Source organism: Phyllobates terribilis, unplaced genomic scaffold (genome assembly GCF_046119375.1).
Source record: "Phyllobates terribilis strain yellow unplaced genomic scaffold, ASM4611937v1 Scaffold_60__1_contigs__length_8166268, whole genome shotgun sequence".
Lineage (NCBI taxonomy): Eukaryota > Metazoa > Chordata > Amphibia > Anura > Dendrobatidae > Phyllobates > Phyllobates terribilis.
The window spans coordinates 5,024,140-5,052,086 of record NW_027362820.1 but is presented as its reverse complement, the minus strand read 5'-3'; the positions used below and the strand labels follow the sequence as shown (position 1 = coordinate 5,052,086).

The 27,947-nt window shown below is 44.2% G+C and overlaps 1 protein-coding gene across 4 annotated transcripts in view; it reads right to left on the bottom strand.

The window, feature by feature from the left end:
• Positions 1–14,180: 14,180 nt before the first annotated feature.
• LOC141192336 (uncharacterized) overlaps positions 14,181–27,947 on the bottom strand; it is a 39,670-nt gene continuing 25,903 nt past the window's right edge. For 2 of the 4 annotated variants that reach the window (XM_073661848.1, XM_073661849.1), the window contains 5 exons: positions 26,939–27,400; positions 26,726–26,849; positions 26,545–26,642; positions 20,028–20,118; positions 15,247–18,375 (listed from right to left, as the gene is read on the bottom strand). In XM_073661848.1, coding sequence (XP_073517949.1) covers positions 17,351–18,375; positions 20,028–20,118; positions 26,545–26,642; positions 26,726–26,849; positions 26,939–27,196 — 1,596 coding nt within the window. In that variant the 5' untranslated portion in view covers positions 27,197–27,400 and the 3' untranslated portion in view covers positions 15,247–17,350. Of the gene's footprint in view, positions 14,387–15,246; positions 18,376–20,027; positions 20,119–26,544; positions 26,643–26,725; positions 26,850–26,938; positions 27,401–27,947 lie in introns of those variants that run through there. The other 2 variants (XR_012265871.1, XM_073661851.1) reach the window with 2 other exon arrangements.

Sequence of the window (27,947 nt, the reverse complement as noted above, 5' to 3'; positions counted from 1 at the left end):
TTGGGCAGTTCCTTTGAGCTCATGATTCTCATTTGGTCTGACATGCACTGTGAGCTATGAGGTCTTATATAGACAGGACTTGATTTGGAAAGGCACACACCTATCAGTTTAATTAAACACAGCTGGACTCTAATGAAGGAGTAGAACCATCTCAAGGAGGATCACAAGGAAATGGACAGCATGTGACTTAAATATGAGTGTCTGAGCAAAGTGTCTGAATACTTATGATCATGTGATATTTCAGTTTTTCTTTTTTAATAAATTTGCAAAAATTTCTACATTTCTGTTTTTTTCAGTCAAGATGGGGTGCAGAGTGTACTTTAATGAGAAAAAAAATGAACTTTTTAGAATTTACCAAATGGCTGCAATGAAACAAAGAGTGAAAAATTTAAAGGGGTCTGAATGCTTTCCGTACCCATTGTATATATCAAGATAGGGAGTGGTCGAAATCTCGCAACGGGTCCCATCAGACCTTAACTATACCTCTGATTATACTGTGGGGGGGGATGGCGGTACTATGGGAACATTACACTACGTGGGACCAAGAAAGGGCCCTGTACTATGAGAACAATACGTTTCCTCCCTTCCTCTTTTGGGGTCTTGTGTTACCCCTTTATAAGAATCATAAGGTTTTTGTTCTGTTTCCTGTAATAGATACATACGACCCAACTATGTCTCCATAGTTGGGTCGTATGTATCTATTACAGGAAACAGAACAAAAACCTTATGATTCTTATAAAGGGGCAACACAAGACCCCAAAAGAGTCTCCGTGCTGGAGGTGTTAATGCCCCATGCGCCCAGTAATGGGGGATCTCCACATACCTCCACCTGCAGAGCTGCCACCACATATATGGCTGCTCTGTGCGCACAGCAGCTGTGATGAGGTCACAGAAGGGGAGGAGTCAGGGGTCACATGATCAGGGGCCTCAGTGGATGCAGGACTCTGCTGTGCTGGTTGTCATGGTGCTGGATGAGCTGAAGTTTATGTGTGGGGTCAGGAGGGGTTTACAGTGTGGATGTAGCAGAGCCGGGCGTGTACGAGGTGTACGGAGCGGAGCCGCGCGTGTACGAGGTGTACGGAGCGGAGCCGCGCGTGTACGAGGTGTACGTAGCGGAGCCGCGCGTGTACGAGTTGTTCGGAGCGGAGCCGCGCATGTAAGAGGTGTACGGAGCGGAGCCGCGCGTATACGAGGTGTACAGAGCGGAGCCGCGCATGTAAGAGGTGTACGGAGCGGAGCCGCGCGTGTACGGGGTGTACGGAGCGGAGCCGCGCGTGTACGAGGTGTACGGAGTGGAGCCGTGCGTGTACGAGGCGTACGGAGCGGAGCCGCGCGTGTGCGAGGCGTACGGAGCGGAGCCACGCGTGTGCGAGACGTACGGAGCGGAGCAGCGCGTGTGCGAGGCGTACGGAGCGGAGACGCGCGTGTACGAGGCGTACGGAGCGGAGCCGCGCGTGTGCGAGGCTTGCGGAGCCGCGTGTGTACGGAGCGGAGGTTTTATTCGATAATCTTGTCCTCCCATTCGGATTCTCCAATGCACCAACAGGATTTCACAACTCTCTGAATGATATTTCTCTGATTACATTGGGAGATTTCCTGTGATTTATCTTGATGATATAGAATTTTCTCTCCTGATTTGGATTCTCACCAGGAACATGTCCTTGTTGTATTAGAAAGATTGAGGGAGAATTCTTTCTTTGTTACAATTGAGAAATGTTTTTTTTTCTGTTCAGGAAGTTTCATTCCCGGGGTTAATTTTATCGGCTGATGGGTTTATGATGGATCCTGGGAAGGTGAAAGCCATAATAGATTGGGTCCAACCTAGTGACCTGAAGACGTTGCAACATTTTGTAGGATTCGCCAACTATTATAGGAAATTCTTTAGGTTTTTTTTCTCAAATTACTGACCTCACATGTAAGGGGGGCAGATCTCAAGGTTTGGCCACCGGATGCTATTGGGGCTTTTGAAAAATTGAAGGAGTGTTTTATGTCTGCTCCTGTTCTAATCCAACCCCATCTCCAAGGACCATTCATTGTGGAGGTGGATGTTTCCGAGGTCGGGGTAGGGGCCGTTTTATGTCAATGTTCTGTGAGGCAGTGACCGGGATTGTATATGTGGCACCCCACAGGGTCTTGTTGCCACAGTGGTAGTAATACCATGTCTGGGAGCAAAACAGGGGTTTCCTGGTCAGGGAACACACTACATGCAACACCTCCTGCTCCATGCCAGAAAGGTGAGGATCCTGCCCTATATAACTGCATCTGGAGGCGGGGTTAGCTCAGACAGTGAGAGACAAGAGACAGGGACAGAGCCTGTAGTCGAGTTGAGGACACAGGAGTAAGAAGCAGGGACTGGAGCTGGAGATAGCTCGTCCTGGATCGTTGACACAGAGGACCGGACACCGGAGTCCAAGGCTGTGGGGATTGTATACCCAGCAGCAGATACTACAAGGAAGGAAATTGCAGGTCTCCTGGCCCATCAGAAGCCTGGAGGCTCAGCTACACGAAAGGACCAGTACCGCCACAGAGGAGCGAGGAATACATAGGGTCCGAGTCGCCAGCCATACGGTTGAGCACAGCACGTTACACTCAGGGACGTGGGCTACAACACGACTATAAGCGGGATAGCCAAAGAGTACAGTCAGAACGGCAGGCCCACAACTCCACCTGGCCAGGAGGACTCTAGGATTGCTCCCAGATGGATCAGGCCTTCATCACTAGCCAGTACTCCCGTTGGGGCCTATATAGTTACCAACAATAAAGACCCTGGGACTGCACTGCAGAGACTCTGTGTTGTTATTACTGCTACCTGTACTACTACCATCATCATCCTTACACGCTGCCCTGAAGCTACACTCCTCCTGTGGGGAGTCACATCACCTTGCAACACATACCACCAGCTTCAGCGGACTGCTCCACAGCGGCGGTTACCAATAACCGCAATCCACAGGTGGCGTAGTCGGACATTAACATTTGCACACATAGACTACCCCCTTGGTTTGACCGCCCTGGGTCACGGACCGGGCCGCCGCCACGGTGACTACAACCCCCAGCATCTACAGGCCCGGCTCCGGGTACCCCACAACCCAGGGGGCGCGTCATATACGAAGGACGTTATATCTCCCCCAGAATGTGTACAGAGACCTATTAAAACCATTGGAGTGCATTGCAGTCACAGACACAGCTGCGGCTGCAATGCAGGAATGAAGGTGAGCATTGACCTGGTCAGACTACCTGGCTAAGGCAGATTAAGTAAAACCCGGCAGGGCCTTCATTTCTTGGAGGAGGCTACAGGAAGGCAGTGGGGCGGCCTCCTCCCTCCAACCCGGGTTTTCCAGTGGCTCTTGCCACAGGTCCTTTAAAACCCTGCATTAAGGATTAGTGTTGTTCTGTATTGGAACCTGCTAGGAGCTTAGCAGGAAAGCTCAGCAGGATTGAGTGTGGCTGAACCCCTGCCTGGGAAAACTCTGCACCTGTCAGGCTTTGAGCGGCCCGGCGCGGCCGTTGCCCCTGGCAACTGTTGTTTATGAACTCATGTTAACCCGGCTGCGAACCGGAGGACTTTCTGTTTACCCGTGAGTTGGTGAATAAAAGCTGTTTATGTTGGACTTGCTTGGGTCACTGCCTCAGTTACTGCACGGTGTGAACACCGCCGCCTTACAGTTCCAAGACTCTGACCAATTTACGGCCATGTGTTTTTTTTTATCAAGAAAATTTTCATCTGCTGAAAGAAATTATGCTGTTGGGAATTGTGAGTTACTCACTGTTATATTAGCCTTTAAGGTTTCAAGACATTTTCTGGAGGGAGAAGTTCATCAAATCACTGTGGTCACTGACCAGAAGAAGTTAGCGTATATTGAATCAGCTAAATGGCTAACTCCTAGACAGGCCAGAGGGTCCTTATTTTTCTCTAGATTCAATTTCTCTATCACTTTCAGGCTGGGGTCCAAGCAGTTTTAGTTCTGTTTCTCCTCCAAAACCTCCATTCTCCCTGAGGGCATTGTGGTTTCTGTGATATCCTTGGAGGTTGAAGCTGAGATCCGTAAAGTCCAGTCGTTTGCTCTTTTCGCCACGCCTAGGTCCAAATTATTTGTAGTTGTGTACCTAAGATTGCGTCTGTTGCAGGAGTTTCATGATTTAATCATGAGTGGTCATCCGCGGTTCACAGCTATACAGAAAGCTATTAATAGGCTTTTTTGGTGGCCATCTATGAATAATTATATTAAAGATTTTGTATCTGCTTGTGAAGTTTGCGCACACGCTAAAGTCTGTCATAACAGTGCGGTTGGAGTATTGGCTCCATTGCAATTCCAGAAAGACAGTGAGCTCATCTGTCCATGGATTTCATCACGGATTTGCCTCTGTCTGGTGGGAAGACTGTCTTTGGGTGATCGTTGACTGATTCATTAAACGGGCTCATTTTGTTCCTTTGTCAGAGGATTACCTAATGCAGAGACATTCTACAGGTTTATTATTTCTCATAAAGTAAGGCTACATGGGATCCCTCTTAACATTGTGTTTGATAGGGGAGTGCAATTTGTCTCCAAATTCTGCAGAGATTTTTGTAATAAACTGGGAATTCATTTATTTTCCTGTGCCTACCACCCTGAAACCAATGGTCAGACAGAAAGGACTAATCAATCTCAAATTTTAAGGTGTTTTGTTGCAGCTCAGTGTTTTGCTGCGACTTCATTCTTACTACTTGCTGAGTGCCACCGCCCCACTATTAGTATTTGGTAAGTATTTTTTCTCAGGAGTGGGAGCCAAAACCAGGAGTAGGTGATAAATGTAGAATTTGTGACTTGTTTCTATTATACCTTTTCTCTGATTGTTCTTCACCTGGTTTTGGCTCCCACTCCCGAGGGAAAATACTGACCGTGGAGACGTGGCCTAACAGTCGGATCAGTCAGCCTGCTGGAACCTCGCCATTTTATTGTAATTATGGTGATCATTCCCATTTTTTTTAATTTTCCTTTCTCTTTCCTGTTTGCCCGAATGGCCATTACTCCACTCATAATAAGTGCTCCCTAGTCCTTAGTACGGTCTTTGGAAGGAATAAGTCAGCTAGAGATAGTCGCCATCATGCTGTCCAGAGACCCCCGAGCATTCCCAAGGAATAATTGTAAATCATCGGCAAACAATGCCACATTCTCTTCCTTGGTCCCATATTTAAATCCATTTATCTCAGACATTTTACTAATTACTGCCGTAAGAGGTTCAGTTGCTATTGAAAACAATAAGAGAGACAGGGGGCACCCTTGTCTTGTACCTCTGTGCAACAAAAATCGATTAGCCATAGAGCCATTCGCTCTTATTTTGGCCTTTGAGTCAGAATAAAGCAATTGCACCCATTATATAAATTTGTCACCAAAGCCCATCTGCCGCAATGTAGCTCACAAATATGGCCATTCTACGCTGTCAAAGGCCTTAGCTGTGTCCAAAGACAGGATCCCCCTATGACCAATATTATCAGCCCTTGCTTGTATATTAATATAAAGCCTTCTGAGATTGATCGCTGTGGACTTATTTGGCATAAACCCAGACTGATCGGGGTGTATTATTGAGATTACTTTTGAGAGTCTGTTAGCAAGAAGTTTGACGTCTACTGGTAAAAGAGAGATGAGTCTATAGGATGCCAGCAAGCTGGGGGTCTTGCCTTGTTTAGGTAACACTGTAATTATGGCTTCGTGGATGGATGTGGCAATGATCCCCCTTTGAATTGTATACCTCCTATAATACTGGTAGTAATACTTCCTTATATCTCATATACTTCCACTGGAAGACCGTCCATTGCCGGTGCTTTATTGTTGGCCATTGAGCTCAGTGCCCATTCCAGCTCTTCAATATCAAGTAGTTCGTCTAATAAATTCTGAGAGTCTAAGGAAAGGATCGGGAGCTGAGCTTTATCTAGGAAGGTCTGGGTATGTTGTTCTGAGGGTTGAAATTGAGAAGTATACAGCTTTTGCATAGTATTCCTCCAACACTTTCAGTATGTCCACTGTGAACGCCATGTTGCGTTTGGAGAGCCCCTGATGTGCCTAAACAGTGGAAACCCCCCACAAGTGACCCCATTTTAGAAACTATACCCCTCAGGGAACTTATCTAGATGTGTGGTGAGCACCTTGAACCAACAGATGCTTCACAGAAGTTTATAACATTGAGCCGTGAAAATAAAATGTTCACATTTTTCCCACAAAAATGTTTTTTCAGCCCCCAGTTTTGCATTTTCAGGGTAACAGGAGAAATTGCACCATGCAACGTGTTGTGCAATCTCTCCTGAGCAAGAAGATACCCCATATGTGGGGGAAAACGACTGCTTGGGCGTACGGCAGGGTTCGGAAGGGAAGGAGCGCCATTTGACTTTTTGAATGTAAAATTTGCTTGAATAATTAGCGGACGCCATGTTGCGTTTGCAGAGCCCCTGATGTGCCTAAACAGTGGAAACCCCCCACAAGTGACACCATTTTGGAAACTAGACCCCTCAGGGAACTTATCTAGATGTGTGTTGAGCACCTTTAACCCCTAGGTGCTTCACAGAAGTTTATAACATTGAGCCGTAAAAATAAAATTTTCACATTTTTCCCACAAATGTTTTTCAGCCCCCAATTTTGCATTTTCATAAGGGTAACAGGAGAAATTGCACCATGCAGTTTGTTGTGCAATGTCTCCTGAGTAAGTAGATACCCCATATGTGGGGGAAAACTATTGCTTGGGCATACGGCAGGGTTCGGAAGAGAAGGAACACCATTTGACTTTTTGAATGTAAAATTTGCTTGAATAATTAGCGGATGTGCCCCTGATGTGCCTAAACAGTGGAAAACCCCCACAAGTGATACCATTTTGGAATCTAGACCCCTCAGGGAACTTATCTAGATGTGTGGTGAGCACCCTGAACCCCTAAGTCCTTTACAGAAGTTTATAACATGGAGCCGTGAAAATAAAAAAATCAAACTTTTTCCACAAAAATGATGTTTTAGCCTCAATTTTTTATTTTCACAAGGGTAAGAGGAGAAAATGGACCCCAAAAACGTTTCTTCAATGTCTCCTGAGTACGCCAATACCCTATATGTGGGGAAAATACAGTGTTTGGGCGCACGGCAGGGTTCAGGAGTGAAGGAGCACTGTGACTTTTTGAACGCAAAATTGGCTGGAATCGAGAGCGGACGCCATGTCGCGTTTGGAGAGCCCCTGATGTGCCTAAATAGTTGAAACCCCCCACAAGTGACCCCATTTTGGAAACTACACTCCTCAAAGATTTTATCAAGGGTTATAGTGAACATTTTGAACCCAGAGGTATGACACAGAATTTGATAACACTAGGTCATCATATTAAATAAGTTGTCATTAGTCTTGAGCACAAGTGCTCGCTACTTGAGTTTGCATCGGGTACACAGGTATGCACCATGTATCGCGCGTGCTCGAGTCCCCACCCACATGTTTCACGGTTATTAGACACCCAAAAAAAAAACATGCGGGGATCGCTCGTGCATGGCAGGCAATCCCCGCAAGGATTTTTTGGCCGCGAAGCATATGGGGTGGAGACTCGAGCACCCGCGATACTCAGTGCATACCCAAGTACCCGATGCAAACTCAAGTAGCGAGCACTTGTGTTCAACACTAGTCGCCATATCGTCATCTTTTTTTTTTTACTTTTGAAAAAATTCCCAACCCAACCCTAACCCTAACCCTAATCCTAGCACAACCCTAACCCGAGAGTTTATTTTTTACGCCGTTCCTCGTGCGGTATGAGTGATTAGACGTCTTTATTCTTCGGGTCGGTGCTATTACAGCGATGCCAGAATCATATCGGGTTTTTATGATTGACAGCTGTCAGACACTAAAAGACGCATTTTTTGTAAAATCTAGTTTTTGCATCGCCATATTTTGAGAGCTATAATTTTTCCATATTTTGGCCGACAGAGTCATGCGATGGCTTGTTTTTTGTGGGATGAGTTGACGTTTTTATCGGTGCCATTTTCAGGCACGTGACATTTTTTGATCGCTTTCTATTCTGATTTTTGGGAGGCAGAATAAACAAAAACCAACAATTCAGGAATTATTATTTTAAATTTTTTTTATGCTGTTCCGCGTGTGGTAAAATTGATAAGGTAGCTTTATTCTTCGGGTCAGTACGTTTACAGCGGTACCACATTTATATCATTTTTCTGTTTTTGACGCTTTTACACAATAAAAGCTATTTTATAGAAAAAAACATTTTTTTGCATCGCTTTATTCTGAGAGCTGGAACTTTTTGATTTTTCGGATGATGGAGCTGTATGGCGGCTTGTTTTTTGCGGGACAACATGACATTTTCAGCGGTAACATTTTTATTTATATTCGTCTTTTTGATCGCGTGTTATTCCATTTTTTGTTTGGCTGTATGGTGATAAAGCATTGTTTTTTGCTTCGTTTTTTATTTATTTTTTTACCTTGTTCACTGAAGGGGCTAACTAGTAGGACAGTTTTATAGGTCAGGTCGTTCCGGACGCGGCGATACCAAATATGTGTACTTTTATTGTTTTTTTTCATAATATTTATTGATGGGTACATTATTTTTTTTTTATATTTTTACAATTTTTTATTTTTTTTTCACTTTCTGATACTTTTTTTTACTTTTATACTTTGTCCCACTGTGGGGCTTTCACTTTTTTTTATTCCTATCGCCTGCATAGCACAGGAATGGAGCACCATACCTGTGCTATGCAGGCTGTCAGCGCTGCACAGGGAGAAGATCGTTTGGTCATGCACTGCGCATGACCAAACTATCTTCCTGCTGTCGTTATCTGACTAGTCTGAGTCAGGATGGGTAACCTTGTATATTTCCAGCGTGCTTCGAACTAACGATAATATGTCCATATATGTGTTTCCGTAATAATTGCACTAACATTGGCTCAAGCCTGTAGTACTGTAGTACGGCTGTAGATGATTGGACATTAATAAACTCAAAACAATATAAAATGCTAAGTAGAAATAAACGGGGGCAGAGATTCTTGAATCCCCCCATACAGAGCTTGCCTCCGTCTGGTTTTCTATTGGATTGCAATCAACCTTATAACATAATAATTTGACACTCACTTGGTCAACTGTGAAGGGACGTTGGTGCCCTCCCTCAACAATACAAGCAGGCAGGAGGATGATGGGGGCCATACACGCAGGGAGGAGGATGATGGGGGCCATACACGCAGGGAGGAGGATGATGGGGGCCATACACGCAGGGAGGTGGATGATGGGGGCCATACATGCAGGGAGGTGGATGATGGGGGCCATACACACAGGGAGGTGGATGATGGGGGCCATACACGCAGGGAGGGGGATGATGGGGCCATACACGCAGGTAGGTGGATGATGGGGGCCATACACGCTGGGAGGAAAATGATAGAGGCCATACACGCTGGGAGGAAGATGGGGGCCATACATGCCAGCAGGAGGATGGGGGCCATACATGCCGGGAGGGGAATGGGGGCCATACATGCAGGGAGGAGGAGAATGAGGGCCATACACGCAGGGAAGAGGAGGATGATAGGGGCCATACACGCCGGAAGGAGGATGGGGGCCATACACGCTGGGAGGAGGATGGGGGCCATACATGCAGGGAGGATGACGGGGGCCATACACGCAGGGAGGTGGATGATGGGGACCATACACGCAGGGAGGAGGATGATGGTGGCCATATACACCAGGATGCACTTTATGGGGCACATTCTATTGTGGGGGCACTATATGACACCATTACACTGTGGAGCAATATGTGAGGCACTTTATAGTATGGTGCACTATATGGGGACATTATACTGTAGTGCACTATATGGGGCCATTATAGTGTAGGTCACTATATGGGGCCATTATACTGTATAGAGGACTATGTGGACCCATTATACTGTATGGAGGACTATATGGGGCCATTATACTGTATGGATGACTATAAGGGGCCATTAAACTGTGGGGAACTATATGGGGCCATTATACAGAGGGTTCCGCGACTCTGATGAGCGGTGTAGTTACTGACGCCACTACTCATCACAGCCGCTGGGTCTCGTGGAGCACAGTGGCCTCAGAGTGGCTGCTGCTACGGCCTATAAAGCCTCGTTCGCTGAACAAGGCTCCATAGCCTTTGGACGTCGGATTCGGGGGTCGTCATGGGAACACCATGGACTACGTCGGACCTTTTTTCCATTAGTGGGTTAGTAGTGGGGGTGTCTTATAGACGCCTCTCCATTACTAACCCCAAGTGTTGATGGCAGCTGTGATTTTTGACAAATCACAGCTGTCATCAACCCCAACTTCCATTACCCTGATTGCCACCACACCAGGGCAATCAGGAAGAGGCGGACAAAGCACCAGAATTCTCGCATCTAATGTGATGCAACACTTCTGGTGCGGCTGCGGGCTGTTATTTTTAGGCTGGGTAGGGCCCAATAACCAGGTACCGTTCCAGTCTGATAATATAAACCCACAGCTGTCTGCTTTACCTTGGCTGGTTGCTAATAATAGGCGCTGTTTTTGTCATTTATTAGGGTAAACGCCTTTTAGTGCAACATGAAAGGCACTAAAGAGTGCAAGTTTATTATATGTAGGGGCATGTGAAATTTATATATTTACAGGACATTTATCTATTCTATCTTATTACACCCTTGCACCTATAGAAGTGGACAGAGCGGGGTCACATATTACACCATTGCTCCCATAGAAGTGGACAGAGCGGGGTCATGTATTACACCACATGTGTATTTTTCTGTGTGTATGAGCGTGCATGTGTTTTTTCCTGTGTGTATGAGCATGCATGTGTATTTTTCTGTGTGTAAGCGTGCGTGTGCATTTTTCTGTGTGTGTGAGCGTGCGTGTGCATTTTTCTGTGTGTGAGAATTTTTCTATTTTCCTGTGTGTATGCGCGCATGTGTATTTGGCTATGTATAGTAGATGTTACACACACGCCCGGACTGACTGGCGTGAGTGTGGTTAGTAATGCCACTGGACCATGAACCGAGGAGTGCCTGGAGGGGCGTGACTAAGTATCAACTTGGTCCGACCAAGGTCGCACGGCGGCTCAGTCGACTCCGTGAACCAGGGAGGAACCGAGCAGAGGGACCAGGTGCTACTCCAGGTCAGACCCCGGTCACAGCTGTTTGCCCACACCGGGGAATGCAGGAACAGGCAGGCATGGCTGGTATGCAGACAGATGGGTACTGGCAGGCACGGCTGGTATGCAGACAGGTGGGTACTGGCAGGCACGGCTGATATGCAGACAGGTGGGTACTGGCAGGCACGGCTGCTATGCAGACAGGTGGATACTGGCAGGCACGGCTGCTATGCAGACAGGTGGGTACTGGCAGGCACGGCTGGTATGCAGACAGGTGGGTACTGGCAGGTAGGAACGCAGGCAGGATAGGGACCAGTACAGACTGGGATACAGGAACAGAGCCACAGATGCGGCAGACAAGCAGAGCAGAGCAAAACCCGCAGATGCGGTAAATGAGCAGAGCAGAGCAAAACCCACAGGTGCGGTAAACAAGCAGAGCAGAGCAAAACCCGCAGGTGCGGTAGACAAGCAAAGCAGAGCAAAACCCGCAGGTGCGGTAGACAAGGAGAGCAGAGCAAAACCCGCAAGTGCGGTAGACAAGCAGAGCAGAGCAAAACCCGCAGGTGCGGTAGACAAGCAGAGCAGAGCAAATCCCACAGGTGCGGTAGACAAGCAGAGCAGAGCAAAACCCGCAGGTGCGGTAGACAAGCAGAGCAGAGCAAAACCCCCAGGTGCGGTAGACAAGCAGAGCAGAGCAAAACCCACAGGTGCGGTAGACAAGCAGAGCAGAGCAAAACCCGCAAGTGCGGTAGAAAAGCTAAGCAGAGCAAAACCCGCAGGTGCGGTAGACAAGCAGAGCAGAGCAAAACCCGCAGGTGCGGTAGACAAGCAGAGCATAGCAAAACCACAGGTGCGGTAGACAAGCAGAGCAGAGTAAAACCCGCAGGTGCGGTAGACAAGCAGAGCAGATACACACAAGGGACTTACAATGAAGTAGCGAGTGGACAAGTAGCGGAAACAGACAAGATACAGGACAGGACCTGGCAACTCAGTTGCACAGAACACAAAAGTGTTGCTCAGGCACCTCCTACTGGGTGGAGGGGGTTTAAGTATCCAGTGACTCACAACAATAGGCTGGGGACCCATTAGGAGTGCGCACACAGTAACTACAAGAATCAGGCAGTAACCGCGCCGCCGCCCTAAGCAATCAGACAAGAGACATGCACACAGCAGGCACTGGAGCAAAGTGTGCAGCCTGGACTGATAGGTAAGATGGCGGTATTGCATGGTGGGAGATGGTAAGCCATGCCAGCATGCCGCCAGGTATGTTACAGTAGAGATCAGATAATCAAAACTTCAAGTAAAAAATACAGTATAAAGTGAAAAGCTATCTAACCCCTGCATGTGTGATACTCCCCAGACCCGTGTATCTAATCACATCATCATGCATGATACTACACAGACCGGTGTATCTAATCCCATCATCATGTGCGATGTTCCCCAGACCGGTGTATCTCATCCCATCATGTGCGTTGTTCCCCAGACCGATGTATCCAATTCCATCATCATGCGTGATACTCCCTATCGGCCTCCACAGAGTAGAATGCACTCCCCATCGGCCTCCACAGAATAGAATGCACTCCCCATTGGCCTCCACAGAGTAGAATGCACTGCCCATTGGCCTCTATACACTATAATGAACTCATTGTTCTCCCGCTACTCCGGTCTCTGTAGCGAGGGGCCCGCACATCTCAGCACAGTGGACTCCATGTAGTGACGTCATCGCCCCCGCTGTCAGTGCCTGCATCAGTGACGTAAGACGCAGAGGGGGATCGATGGGAGCGTCACACTCCCTCACTCAACATTGCTTTCAACTGTATCGGCAACAAGTCAATACAGTTCAATTTGTGAGGATGGGCAGGGGAACTGGAGATGGGCCCCTCCCCCTCAACCGGCTCACAGGCCCCAGATCAGCCACATATGATACACTACATTGAGACCTGTATCTATTTCCAGCGTGTTACTCTAAGCGTATCTAATCACACACGATACACTCCGCATATCTAATCCCAGCTTATGATACAGCTATCAGCACCATCTAACAGAATCGGTGCTGCCAGCTGTCCTTAGTGACACTATACTCGTCAATATAACTGGCAGTCACCAACAAAATGGCTCCACACTGTGATCCTAAACTTCATCCTCTCTTATCCTGTTACAAACACCCAGAAGGGGAGGAGAGGAGCGACATCACACACAGAAGAGCAGATCCAGCCCCAATTTACTGCAGTCCGTAATGTGAGTTAGTTGTACACTAGGTTTTCATGTCAAATATCAGCAGCTGCTCCCCCCAGTGTTTAAAAGTGGAAATACCAAACCTTTTAAAATTATTTTTCATATTTTATTTAGTTAAAAACAAATGATAATATTTTTGAAAAAAATTAAAACATTAATACTTCACATTTTTTCAATTGTTGAAAAAAAAATGTTTTGATGGCACCTTCCCTTTAAAGGATGAACTAATATAGTGTGTGGAGTGATAGTCGGCAGTAACCACTTCTTGTTTAGTAGATGAAGTTTCTCAGAGGTAAGATGTGTTTCTTGCAGACAAATCAAGGCAGGTTTTTCCATTTGAAGATACTGAAAGATCACCTGTCTTTTAACACTAGAAGAAAGACCCCTTACATTCCAGCTATTTGCACTGACCCCGCCATATTTAATGCAGTAGATATGTCGTTTCCAATATCCTATCAGCAGAGCATTTCCATTTTACATAGCTTGTTAAGCGCATATTACAAGATTGTCGACAATATAAAACATATCCAAAAAAATAAAAAAGACCTCCCCCTCTCTATAAAACCCCAACCATAATAGTCAGATATAAAACACCTTTCTCCGGGTGAGAGACTGGGCGAAGTATTTCCATAGCTGTCGCTTTTAAAGTAGAAAAAATGGCGGCTCAGTCACTGTTGAACATATGGGAGAATCCCACCTAGAACCTAAGCCCCCTTGGGGGATAATTCAACCCCAATTAGGCAAGAAAAATGTGATATAATCATAATAGAACCTGAAGAAAAAAACAACATTTGTAAAGAACTGTCCAACAAGCAGGGACACACTTCTTCCCATATACTTGCGAATCACTGTGTTTTTGAAGAATTAGGCTTTGTACCACAGGATCTTCAACTTTTAACATCTCAAATGTGATCCCGGCGTATTTGCCTCTCATTCATATTGAGCCAGTGAAGGGTTTATGAATCTTGAATAAAGTGCACAGTACCTCGGGCTACCACCCTTAACTTGGCAGGGTATATCATTGAATATCAGGATCTGGAGAAATTTATGGATGCTTCCCACGCTGCTGGTTCACTGAAAACATCAATTCAGAAAGGTTTATTAAATTGCTGTTTTTATTAAATGCGTTTAAAAGTGACAAGCACTTCTTCAGGAAACAACTACATACTGACAAAACTGTGCAAGACAGTGTAAAGGCTTGAGTTTTGAATTAAGGCTCCAAATCAACACATAACTGACTTGTGTCAAAGTTCACTGGATTGCGTGCATTTCAGTTATATAAAGAAATACCTCCAAAAAAATGTATAACAATTCATATACTACAAACCTATTCGACATGATTTAAAAATAATATATATATATATATAAGTTCAAATGTTCGCTAAAATAAATGTATTTATTCACTTATTCTAATAGCAGGAGTTGGGCTAGAACCTATGTCTCTATAGGGAAACCCACTGTGTCCTGTGTTCTTTACTCATTAAGCAGCTATGTGTATTTAGGAATTAACAAAAGATTAAAAAGAAAAGCAAATCCAAGGGTAGGAGAAAAGTTTGTAAAAAACTTGTAGTTCATTGTATGTCAAAAAAAAATCTTGTTTTATTTATTTTATTTAATATGTCTTTTGATGAGCTAAAATGCTCTTATCCGAATTCCTCTAAATTTTATTTTAGTTTATTATATTTGTTACAGTCCATTTGTCGTGTTTCATATGTCAGAATATTATTTTGTGGCATTATACTGATATGTGTGTCTTTTATCAATTACTGTATAATTTTATTAGAAGGAAAATAAATATCATTATAAATTAATTCCACGCTTCCTTTAATTAATTTGTTAAATGAGCACATTATGAGCTCGTTCTACAGCTTATAGGAGGGTTAAGGTTTCAAGCCTGATTATTAATTTCAGCCAGTTTTCAAAGAATTCAGTAGGAAAGGAGCCTTCTATTTTTTTCAGGCACACCAATAAGTGGTATATCTTTGAGCCTTGACCTATTTTCAAGATCATCTGTTTCTGCCAGCAGTGCTGATATTTGCTGTTCTGCAAGCCTGTTCTCATTGCTTTTATCGGCTATCTGGTCCTCAATGGCACTGACTTAGCCTTCCACTGCCCCTGCTCTATTTTCTGCAGTTTGAGTCATATACCTGCTGTCTCATCTTTAAGACCACCAAAATGTACATTGAAAGCAGAGAGAGAATTTACAATTTACCACTGCAATGAAAACATCTTTTAAAGTAGGTTACTCAGGTACCTGTATGTCCCATTGGTGCAGGTTAGGCCGTGGAGCAGTGAGTATTGTGCCACATGCAATTTTGTGGTCTTTTCATCCCCTTCAAAGAGGCTGCCTCTCCCATCTCCTGCACACCCAACTCCTCCACTTGTAGCCCGTGCACAGGTGTGGGGTAGCTGTTATAAGGCCACTGTCACCTGCTGAGACCTGTGTTTCTGTGCAGGCAAATTGCTACAGCAAGGCCACCACTTCCCTCCTCCTCGTCTCCCCTGCTCAATCTGTCTCCAGCGTGACAACCGTGGTGTCATCTTAGAGCTGAGAACCTGCTTCTCCCGCAGTCTTTATGTGGCTTTTCCTGGTCATTTTTTTCCCCTGGAGCAAACTACTTCCACACTCAGACAATTAACTGGTAGATGTATGCCGATTTTCAAGATGGTCATCAGGTCCTATATTGGATAAATAGCTAGATGCTCGGACGGAGCTCCTACATCTGCTTGTTCACATATGTCGTCAGGGTTGTTGCACACAAGTACTGCTGCTTTCTGTGTGAGTGGGATAGTCGTGCAAAAGAATATGGCTACAAAAAAAGGGACTGGCCTCTCCAACATTCACTTGAGCAAGGGAGTAAACTGTCCTGCATCCACAAGTCGAGGATCCACCTAGGCAATGGTGGTAACAAAATCTTATCAAGTTGGGCCTGATGAAGAACTTCGTAAAGGCTATGGATAAAAAGGTAAAAGCATTCATGAATCTGATTGATAACTTTCCAAGGTTAAGTGAAGCAAATATAAAAGAAGGAGTCTTAATTGGACTTCAGATTCGTAAGCTTCTTCAAGATGAGCAGTTTCTTCATTTGTTCCAGGGCAAGGAAAAGTCTGTATGGTTTACATTTGCATTTGTGGTAACTAACTTTTTGGGAAACTCAAGAGCAGATACAGTAACTATGAAGAGTTGGTGTTATTTCTACTCAAAACATGTAAGGATCTTGGCTGTAACATGTCCTTAATGATTACAATATAAGAAATTAGACTTTTTTTCCACCAAACTGTGGAGTAGTGAGAGACGAGGATGGTGAGAAATGTAACGAAGATATTGCAACTATGGAGAAAAGATATCAAGGAAGATGAAATCCATCAATGCTTGCAGATTACTGTTGTATAATTTTAAGAGATGACCCGATACAGGAGTACAAGAAACAAGCAAAAAAACAGTTGTCACTGAATGAGGACTATTTTGTAGTGCAATTTCTGTAACTGTTTAAATTCGCAATAGGGTTTAGACAGGTTTTAGTTATTTGAATTGTTTCTAAGTTTTCTCTAAATATCAGAAAATTGGCATAACAAAATATTCTGCATCTGTATATTTATTGAAATAATAATGTTTCAAAGTACTGGAACTTTTATCATTAAATTATATGTAGCAGTAAAATGAAAAACTCATTGTCCAATTTGAATTCAGGAGGTCAAATTCATTAAGAAATGGCTAAGTTCATAACGGAACCTGACAACTTTTACAAATATGTAAAACAGTGTTACATGATCTGAAAGGTCCATGAGCTAGATTCTTCAGCTGCTCAGTCAAGACGCGCAGCCTCTGTACAGGTCCCAGTACCTTCCTCTCCTCTTCAGCACCAATCAGTTAGATAAGTGTGGGGCTTGAGGCGAGATCAATTCTCTCACTGATCAGGAAGGACACTCATTGTTCTCGGTCACAGGAAGCTACCTTCAGTCTATAGGACGCACTCACTTATTAGCATGATTTTTTCTTGCTAAAAGTGTGTCTTTTCAAGTAAAACATTTTCCACATTAAGGATATAAAAAAGGCTTCTCCCCTCTGTGACTTCTCTGATGTCTAACAAGAGCTGATTTCTGGTTAAAACATTTCCCACATTCTGAACAGGAAAAAGGCTTCTCTCCTGTGTGAGTTCTCTGGTGCTTAAGGAGATTTGATTTCACTGTAAAACATTTCCCACATTCTGAACATGAAAAAGGCTTATCCCCTGTGTGAGTTCTCTGATGTGTAACAAGATCTGATTTCTGGTTAAAACATTTCCCACATTCTGAACAGGAAAAAGGCTTCTCCCCTGTGTGAGTTCTCTGATGTGTAACAAGATCTGATTTCTGGTTAAAACATTTCCCACATTCTGAACAGGAAAAAGGCTTATCTCCCGTGTGAGTTCTCTGGTGCTTAACGAGATTTGATTTCTCTGTAAAATATTTCCCACATTCTGAACATGAAAAAGGCTTCTCTCCTGTGTGAGTTCTCTGGTGCTTAACAAGATTTGATTTCCCTGTAAAACATTTCCCACATTCTGAACATGAAAAAGGTTTTTCCCCTGTGTGAGTTCTTTGATGTGTAACAAGATCTAATTCCTGGTTAAAACATTTCCCACATTCTGAACATGAAAAAGGCTTCTCCCCTGTGTGAGTTCTTTGGTGACTAAGAAAACTTGATTTCTTGTTAAAACATTTCATACACTTGAAACATGAAAATCTATTCTTTGCTGTGTGAATTTTTTGATGTTTAAGAAAAAACTTTTTGAGGGGAAAACTATTTCCATATTCTGACCGTGCAAATGGCTTCTTAGCTTTAGAAGCAGTTAGTTTTTTAATGCTTATTTTGTGACTTTGATTTTCCTTAGTAGTTGGTAATGAATCAGAAGATAGGACCTGTTTCAAAGGATCAAATGACACATCTTTGCTGTAAAGGGATGATGGTATATTTGGAGTAATAGCATTCCCTTCAATTGTATCCTGTGAGATCTCCAGCTCATCTGATTTGAAAATTGAAGATATCGGCTGTCCCTCTGATCTCCTAGTACAGTCATCTGCTAAGTAAAAAAATATATATTTGAATAAAATATTTTTGAAATTTATATTTTTGAACATTTCTACTTAAACTGTTAGTACAAATGGCAAGTTATGTAAAAATATTGATTTATTCACCAAGACAATGACAGTTCACAGTCTAATAGAAAACCTCATAGCATGAACCAGTAGAGTTTGGTGTTCAACTGTTTGTTCATTCTGCCTCCCAAATATGAAATATGCGAAAATTATACCAATAAAAATTTCTACTCATATCACAAAAAACAAGCCTCCACTCAGGTCCATAATCTGTCAACGGAAAAACAGAGGTTTCCACATCATTAGTGGCTCAAAAATGCTTGAAAAGCAACATGGCTTCCATAAACCAATCCAGCAAAATCAGCTCTTCCAAAATCAAATATGCTCCCTACTTAACTCAAATGGAAAGCACCACACCCTACTAAAGTTCACGCATAATGCCGGAAGCTGCCTGATACAGCCTTGTTCTCCGCTGGTTAAGTCTTCTGTCTTCAGCTTCCGTGTTGTGTATTTTCTTCTTAGTTTCTTCTTGTGATCCCAGCACGTTTACTGACTACTATTGTGTCTTCTGAATTTGTATTTTCTCTGCCCTTCTGGTTCTGATCCAGCAACCTGACTATTATTCTTGTCATGTCACACCACAGAACAGCAGGCAACACTAAGTCCAATCCTAAGGGTCTTTGTGTAAGTACAGATCCATGTAGAGGGGTTAAAGGGTGTAGGGCAAAACTTTGAGAGAGTAACTAGTGGTGAAACCTCTCTGGGGTAATTAGAGTATGCTTCTTGGTAGCTCCTGGCAGAGTTGCACTTATTTATGGTAGACCATTGGAGCTACTTATGAGTCCTGACCAGAAGAGCAGAGAAAGTATTAGTGCTCCCCATTTAAGGATAAATTGTATCTAAATTCTTTAGGATTGATAATATTATTTATGTCGTGGAGTGAATACATGAAACCAGGGCTCGAGTCATGCCAACATATCTCCTGCAGGCATGAATACATTTTTTTACAGCCATCAGCCACTCACAGCTTAGAGATATGTCATGGCACAGGTGTAATGTTTTTTGTATACTTTATCTATTTGAAGTAATTTGGTTTAAAAAGAAATTGAAAAGTAACGGTAAAGGGAAACTCTGTTATCATACAGAAATTCATACTTGGCCCTCACTGAATGTTTAATATTGCCGATCATAAAAGCGAGGTTTGGCCAGAAAGACTGGACCTGGTATTGTAGGGACCATATGAGCACATTCAGCGCCACAGAAGGGAGAGAAGGTATATTCATCTAATAAGATATCAGGGTTCTAGGAAGCCAATAGCATCATTACCCTCCACTTTCTCTTACATAATATTTTTCTTCAAGTGATTTTCTAACTTGTCAGCACTTTCTACATATGCTGTCATTTGGCTTGGTAGTTTACAGACCTGGGCAGGTGAGAGTTTGTAAGTTCTATAGAAAAGGAGTTTCAATGTCCAAAGTTATTTGAACAGTTTTTGGTGGAGGAGAATGTTTTGGTATAGATGCAAAATGGTGATCACACGATTGTGATACAGCTAGACTACATGACCGGTAAACCAGCCACAGCCTGTGACTGAGAAGAATCTGTGACTTCTCTGTATTTAGTGGTTATTACTCACCTGGGTAGTCATATGTAGGAATCTCCTCTTTACATCGCTCATCACCCCTCACATATGTCTCTGTAGTATTAATATGGGTCAGATCTTCACCCTGAAAGAAATATTGTACAAGTCACAGACAGATGGAGAAGTCACATCTATGATCAGTAGTGATGAGCGAGTACTGTAATATTCGTAAATCGCTATACTCGTAACGAGTACTTTGTAATAATTGCATATTCGTTCCGAATAGCGAGTACAATGTAAGTCAATGGGAAATGCGAGTAATTTTCTGCTAGACCCTATACAAAGGGGCCTGGGGGCCTGAGGAAAAGGCTGAAATGGATGGGAAAGTGATGAAACAGAATGAGAAGAGCCTGGAGAATGAGCCTGCATGCATTTCTGACTCGCATATGGTTTCTGGGAATAAGTTTGTCGCAGTATTACGCCACTTTTACAGACACACAAGAACAACTACCAAACCTAACCTAAATTGCATTTAACAGGTCAAAAAGGTTAAGAAACAGTTTTTCCTGCACAATCACTTGTATATAAGGCTAAATAAACCAGAGAAGCCAAAAAAATATCCCTTTTAGCCTTTGTTCACACATACTGCTGTGGCTTTTTTTTTCTTTTTACAATTGGGAGGGCCCTGACTTATACATTTTGTAGGTCCCTCTGTCATGAATCATTTTTCAGTTTGCTATTCTCCAGCACTTTACAAGCACAGGTAGAAAGCATCAGTAGGTATGTAGATCTTTGACCTGAGAGGCCTCAGGTGGCTCTGTAACATGCGATTTGGAGGGACAGCTGTTACTTAAGACATTTGGACGGTCCCTCCATCATTGACACTCAGATAGTGGAATACACATTCAATAGCAGTTTACAATGTGCCCATTGTAGCGTTGGGCTTGACCCTCCTCCTCCTCCTCCACCTCCACCACCATGTGATACTGCGGCCCTAAATTCAAATGTTCAGAGGCCTTGCAGTAGGCAGGAAAGCTGAGTTTTGTAAGAGCCCTCATGTGGCCCTGTAACATACATTTTGAAGTGCCCTACTCTAGAGATTTTGGAGGTTGCTCGTGTACATCTGAGAGTGCCCTCACTTGCTCATATTGTAGGGCCCTCACTGTATTATTTAACTCATTTAGGGGCAGAGACTACAGAGAAAAAAAGCCAAGAGACGTGTAGTACTAGAAGGTAGCAGTGAGTACAGCCTGCGATCTTCAGGTATGGCTGAACTTAGTGAACCGGAAAAATAAAGCTGCACTAGTTAACTGGATGACGAGCTCAAATATATCACTTGTGCAAGTCAATGGACAAAGGATATATGGTGCTCCTCTCCAGGATGGGTTGGTGAAGCTTCTCCAAATGGCTCAGAAATTTTGATTGTCAATATTCCCCAGATTATATAGGAAGAGAAGACTTCTTGATATTGTACTACTTGGTCCAGTGCAGAATGTGCATCGTACTTCCAAAAATTACTCCTGGGGGCTGTGTCATAACTGCAGGGAGATTCCTTGACAAGGGCCTCCCTTGTCAAACATTATCTACGATGGAGTACTGTAGTAGTTGTGGCCCTCAATTCAAATTTTCAGAGGGCCATCAGTCGGTCATCAACAGTCAGTGTAAATTTCTATTGAATATGTATCCCCTATCTCAATCACAATGTGAGAAGGGCCTCCAACCTCCAATGACAAATATTAGTTTGGTAGGACCAATATACATTCCAGATTTGCCCACTGCACAATGTGCATAGGGTTTGTAAAAATTAGCCCTATGGGCTGAGTCATGGTTGATGCAGGAAGCCACCATTCCAAGGGTCTCCAATCACAAATCGTAGTTAGGCTGGAGAAGGAATACTGTCCTGGTTTGTCCACTGCACGATGTGCAAAGTTTGTAAAAATTAGCCCTATGGGCTGAGTCATGGTTGACGAAGCAAGGAATCTGTTTATGAGAAGGGGGTGACGTTAACAGCAGTAGCATGAATCTGCATTTTTGGGGAATTTAGGTTGGCTTGCTGTCATCTGGAGGGATTACAAATTGTGGAGATATCCAGTCCTTGTTGAATTTAATCAAAGTAAGTCTGTCTGCATTTTCCGTGGAGAGGCGTCTGAGCCTATCAGTGATGATTTCCCCAGCGGAACTGAAAACATGCTCAGACACCACACTAGTAGCAGGGCAGGCCAGCACCTCCAAGGCATATAAAGAGAGGTCGGGCCAAGTGTTCAGCTTAGACACTCAATAATTAAAGGGAACAGAAGCGTCAGAAAGGACACACGTATGGTCACTTAAAGTAACCCTTGACCATGTTCTGCAACTTATCCCTCCTTAGCATTTTTATAGGCACAGATAGCCCTTGCTGTTTTGTTGAAAATTGACCAATTTGGGCACATTTTCCCTCCACCTTCGTTGGAGCTGGTGTTCATGTCTCTCCCTATTATCCCTTGGTGTTGAAAAGAGCTGGTACCTCTGCCACCAGCATTATCTGAGGGTGATGTTTTCAGCAACTGATCTACAACGGCCCTCTTAAACGATTCCATTGTACAACCCCTGGCAAAAATTATGGAATCACCGGGCTTGGAGGATGTTCATTCAGTTGTTTAATGTTGTTGAAAAAAAGAAGATCACAGACATGGCACAAAACTAAAGTCATTTCAAATGGCAACTTTAGGGCTTTAAGAAACACTAAAAGAAATCAAGATTAAAAATGTGGTACTCAGTAAGGGTAATTTTTTTCAGACCAAGCAGAGGGAAAAAATGATGGAATCACCCTGTAAATTTTCATTTCCAAAACTAACACCTGCGTCAAATTAGATATGCTCGGGTGTCTGCATCTAAAAAGGAGTGATCACACCCTGGAGAGCTGTTGCACCAAGTGGACTGACATGAATCATGGCTCCAACACAAGAGATGTCAATTGAAACAAATGGGTGGATTGGACAACATTTCAGGGTAGGATCTGATGTCCGTCAGGGCTGTCCTCTTAGCCCTTTGCTTTACGCCTTTGCAATTGAACCCTTCCTTAGAAGGATTGATTGTGGTTCGTTGGAAGGGGTTCGGATGGGCAAGGCGGTGCCGGAGGCTATCTTGAGGGTAGTGGCCTACGTGGACGATGTCACCGTATTTGTTTCGTCGCAAGAGGAGGCAATGGTGGTGATGTCAGAAGTGGAGCGCTAATCGGAGGCATCCGGGTCCAAGGTCAACCAGGATAAGTGTGAAAATCTCTGGCTGGGAAGCGGAGATCCCGGGTTTGATCTTCTGGACACCCTCCCCGAACCCAAAGAACACGCCAAAGTCCTGTGCACTGAATTCGTCCAGGGTGATTACCCCATGAAAAACTGGGAAGGCAGAATCAAAGGTGTCGCCCAAAGAGTGGACCAATGGAAGGGTTGGTCTTTGAGCCTGAGGGAAAGGGTTGGCTTGTGCAAAGCTTTCCTGCTCCCCTTGCTAATCTACCTGGGCAGAATCTGTGTCTTGCCAAAGCCTCTCTGGACACGGGTCTACAGTCTGTTCTTCCAGATGCTATGGGGGAATAGACTGAACCTAGTCCAGCGGGAGGTCACTTACCGCACGAGGAGACTAGGGTGATTGGATATGGTGAACCCGGTTGTGTTCCTAGTGAACACCTTCTTGAAAGTTAACGTGGCAAACCTCTGGAAGGAGAGGGCTCCTCCATGGGTATTATCCTGCAAGGGATGGTTTCAGCCATCAATCTTCAGGGGGAAGATTGAAAGATCCTCGCACAGTGCATGGGCATCTCCCGGCTTATGTTACCCCGGTTCTAAAAATGATCCACCGGTGGGGTCTGGGAATATGGGAGGTGAGGTCCCTCCCGAGGAAACTCCTCTATAGGAAGGTCTTGCTTTCTCATTTTCAGAGTCCATTGGTCCTCAAGAACTGCCCAAGTCGGGATCTGGAGTTTGGGTTCAGTTTGTTAAATTCTAGCAGGATCCCCAAGAAATACTGTGACTTGACTTGGCGCTGCTTCCAAGGTAAGCTGTGTGTAAGGGGCAATTTGAAGTACAGGAGCTCCGAGGACAGGAATTGCTCCCCCGTGAGGCTTGTGCTAACATGCTGGAAAGCATGGAGCACTTCCTGCTTCATTGTCCCTTTAATACAGAGGTGTACAACAGGGTGGGAGCTTCCATTGGTTGGCCACGGCAGGCTACTCTGTCCTATGCCGGGTGGGCCTATGGAGCGTTCGGAGACCTTGGGAGAAGGGACCGAACCACTTTATTCATACTAAGTGTGGTCAGGTATTTCATGTGGAACGCACATGTTTTAGTTTCGACGCAGAGTAAAATCCTAAGTGCAGATGAAGTTTGTAGGAACATCCTAGGTGACCTGGTGAAGGTACGTTCTCTGGAGTATGAAAGACTGGCTGCCCGGAGGGCGGCCCCTCTCTGGAGGGGCTTTTCCTTCAGGGTGCCTTAGTCCGGTAGTACTCCTATATCCAGGTGGTGGGCTGATGTCTTTTGTTTTGTATTTAAGTCTCCTGAATAGGTTTCCAAGCATCGAACATGAGCCTTGGATGGTGAGCATGTAGATTGCCTTTGCCCTGGCCTCTGCTCAACTTGGTATGGCAGATGCTACAGCCTATAATGTTTTTCTCTGAAGGACTTTCAGAAAAAAAAATTCCACACAGCAGCTGAACGCCCCTTTGCCCTGACTTGGCGCACAGAGGGGGTGCTCTTGGGAACAGATGACCCAGTTCTCACTCTGGGCAAACCACGACCCATTGGTGCCTATGTTGGTGCTACATATCCATCTTCCTCTGTGTTTCTGCCATGGCTATGCATGCCAACGGTCCAGCTCGAATCAGTGGACTCATCATCGACTACCTCGTCTTCCATCTTATCCTCCTTCCCAGTTGACATTGTAGGCTGACCTGATAGCAACTGTGTCTCATCGTCAGCCTCCACCTCTGGAGACAAAAAATGATGTTCCGCCAAGTGTCTTTCTTCTAGCCATAGGTCCTCAAATACATAAGCATCAAGGCACGCCACCTCCTCTTGTCCCTCTTCAATGCTGCACAGAGCCAACCAAAGGATACGTACCAAACAGATCCTCGGAGTGGCCAAGCTTGGGGTCATATGTCTCATGTTGACTGATAATGGTTGGAGGAAGGAGAACCAGCTTCAGGATTGGATGGGCCAGCCTTCTGTATCCACAGTAGACTGTGTGGTCGTGGAAGATTTGTTGCTGCTTGACAAATGCGTAGAGACCTTGTCTGCTATCCAAGACAGAATCTGCTCCCACTCTTGTGGCTTCCACACACGTTTACGTTCCAGACCGGAAAATTTTTCCAGGAACATAGTGGATGAATCAAGCTTCTTCTGACCTGACACAGACTGAGTGCCTTCTCACGCACAACTGACACGTACCTTAACAAGTCCTTTTGGCATTTTGGGTTTTGTTGACAGAATTTCAGATGTTGATGGCACAAGCCAAGCTAGGTGTCACAGCCAAAATAGTGGTTAAAATGGCCTGGTGCATGCTTTGTAGCAGGCAGTAGGAAATGTTTGGACTACTGCTTTGTGTATGGCACTCAATGATTGTTTAAGTGGACTAATATGGACAGAAGGCAGGCTGACACCCCAAAAATAGTGGTTAAAATGGCCTGGTGCGTGCTTTGTAGCAGGCAGTAACAAATATTTGGACTACTGCTTTGTGTAGGGCACAAAACACTATTTTTAAGTGGACTAATATGGACAGAAGGTAGGCTCTGACCCCTAAAACAGCAGGGAAAATAGACCGATGCTAAAAAAAAAGGCAGCACAAAATGCTACTTCTGTGTTTGATGGCAAAATATTGCTTTGCCTCTGACAAGAGCTGTTTTAATATGGACACTGGAAGAACACTACCTAATACACTTCCTACCTAATACACAATCTCTCCCTCCTTGTACTCTGACTTTGTTGTGTGTCTTCAGCTCTGAAAAGAGCTATTTTTTGATGGTATTATGGAGCTAGTGAGCGGCTCCTTTAAACACAGAACTAGTATACACTGCAGGTAGCCCTTAAAAGGGCTTTTGTTTTATCAAGAGGCCTAAACACTCTCCCTAGCAGCTCAGCGATCTCTCCCTATGCTTATAGAATGCAGGCTCCAGACGCAATGTGCACAAAATGGCGACGACAGGGCTTAAATAGACCCTATGAGGCTGGGTGGCCAGCCAATCACAGTAATGCCACAACCAAGATGTCTGAAAAATTACTGTGATTGGTTTTAAAGCCCAGCATGTTTAGTGGCTGCAAAGGAGGCGCCAAAACTGCAGGGCGGGACATTCGAATATAGCGAGGCGAGTACACAAATACTCGCAATATAACAAGTACCTGAATACCGTACTATCCGTGCGAATATTAATGAATACACTCACTCATCACTAATGATCAGCTCTAATCCAGCCATCTCCCCCATTCTCATTATACAAGTATAAACCATATAATTCTGGTGGATAAAACAAGACCGAACACAAGCCCTTCACAGCCATATACACATCACAGGAGAGATCTCATGACACCTTATCTCCATGTACCTGATGATCCTGAGGAATATTGTGATCTTCTTGTTTACAGTCCTGAGGAAGAAGAGGACGTGGACATCTCTCTGGTGTTGTCCTCTTACTGGATAGATCTAGAGGAAGCACATACAGGGACTGAATTCATTCTTTACATATAGACAATTATAGGCCATGTGTATTCAGTCCTGTCTATTACCTGGTGATGTGAGGGGCTGGGGAACCTCCATCATGACATCCTTGTACAGATCTTTGTGTTCTTCTAAATACTTCCACTCCTCCATGGAGAAATAGACAGCGACATCCTGACATCTTATAGGAACCTGACACACACAATGATAGAGTTATACCCCCAATTCCTTCATAGCTTTACTATAAAATGTTCCAGCATTCTCATTCCTAGCAGTGTCACCTCTCCAGTCAGCAGCTCAATCATCTTGTAGGTGAGATCTAGGATCTTCTGGTCATTGATGTCCTCATCTATCAGGTGGTGAGGTGGAAGCTCCGTGATTGGGCTCAGGGTTCTTCCCCACCATCCCTCAGACAAAGGGTCCTGACAGCGCTCACTAGAGGTCTTCTTCACTACTCTGTAATCCTGATTACGGAGAGACACATTCATAAATCTCACTACAGATATTTCCAGAGTCCTCACCTCTCCAGTTCTGTCCATCTGTTATTCCCATAGATAAGAATGATGTAATGTGACGTCATCAGAATCTCTCAACTCTCCAGTAAGCCGGAAGAGGATCTCTAGGGTGAGGAGTAATATTTTCTCAGCCATCTTGTCTGTGTCCATATTCATCTTTAATGCGTAATTCAGGAAAATTCTCTTATATAGAAGATATTCACTGAGAGGATTCGATATTGTAGAGACCTGAATGAGAAGTTGAGCAGATGTAACATCATAAAAACCCTGTGTAATAATACAATTACTGGACATATTAAGGGAAACATTTGAGGAGATTTATGTTTTACAGTATCTAGTTTTTTTCTTTACATCTACTAATAAAGCCTATATATTTTAGGCCACAGACAACAAGCAGTTTCTTTCTCATAGACTCATCTTCCTTATTGCTAATTCTCATCTCATTTACCAACACTGGAATCGGCATTAGCAATACTGCAGGAGATATTGATTAAGCGTCACATGAGAAATAACTACTTTATGATGAAGACGAAATCTTCATCTTCCACTACGGCTCTATAAACGTATTTGGCCAGAGTCAGTCACTGACTACATCACCACCGGCCGCCTATATGTTTCCCGTCTTCACCGGATTGTCATCTTCTATCAAGTTAGATCTCAGGTCTGATTCACACTTAGAAGTTTGAGGCATTTATAAAAGCTTGTTTGTAAGACCACAAAGACAGGAGTTATTTGATACCAACATTTACATGTACAGTGTTTTATGGGGTTTCAA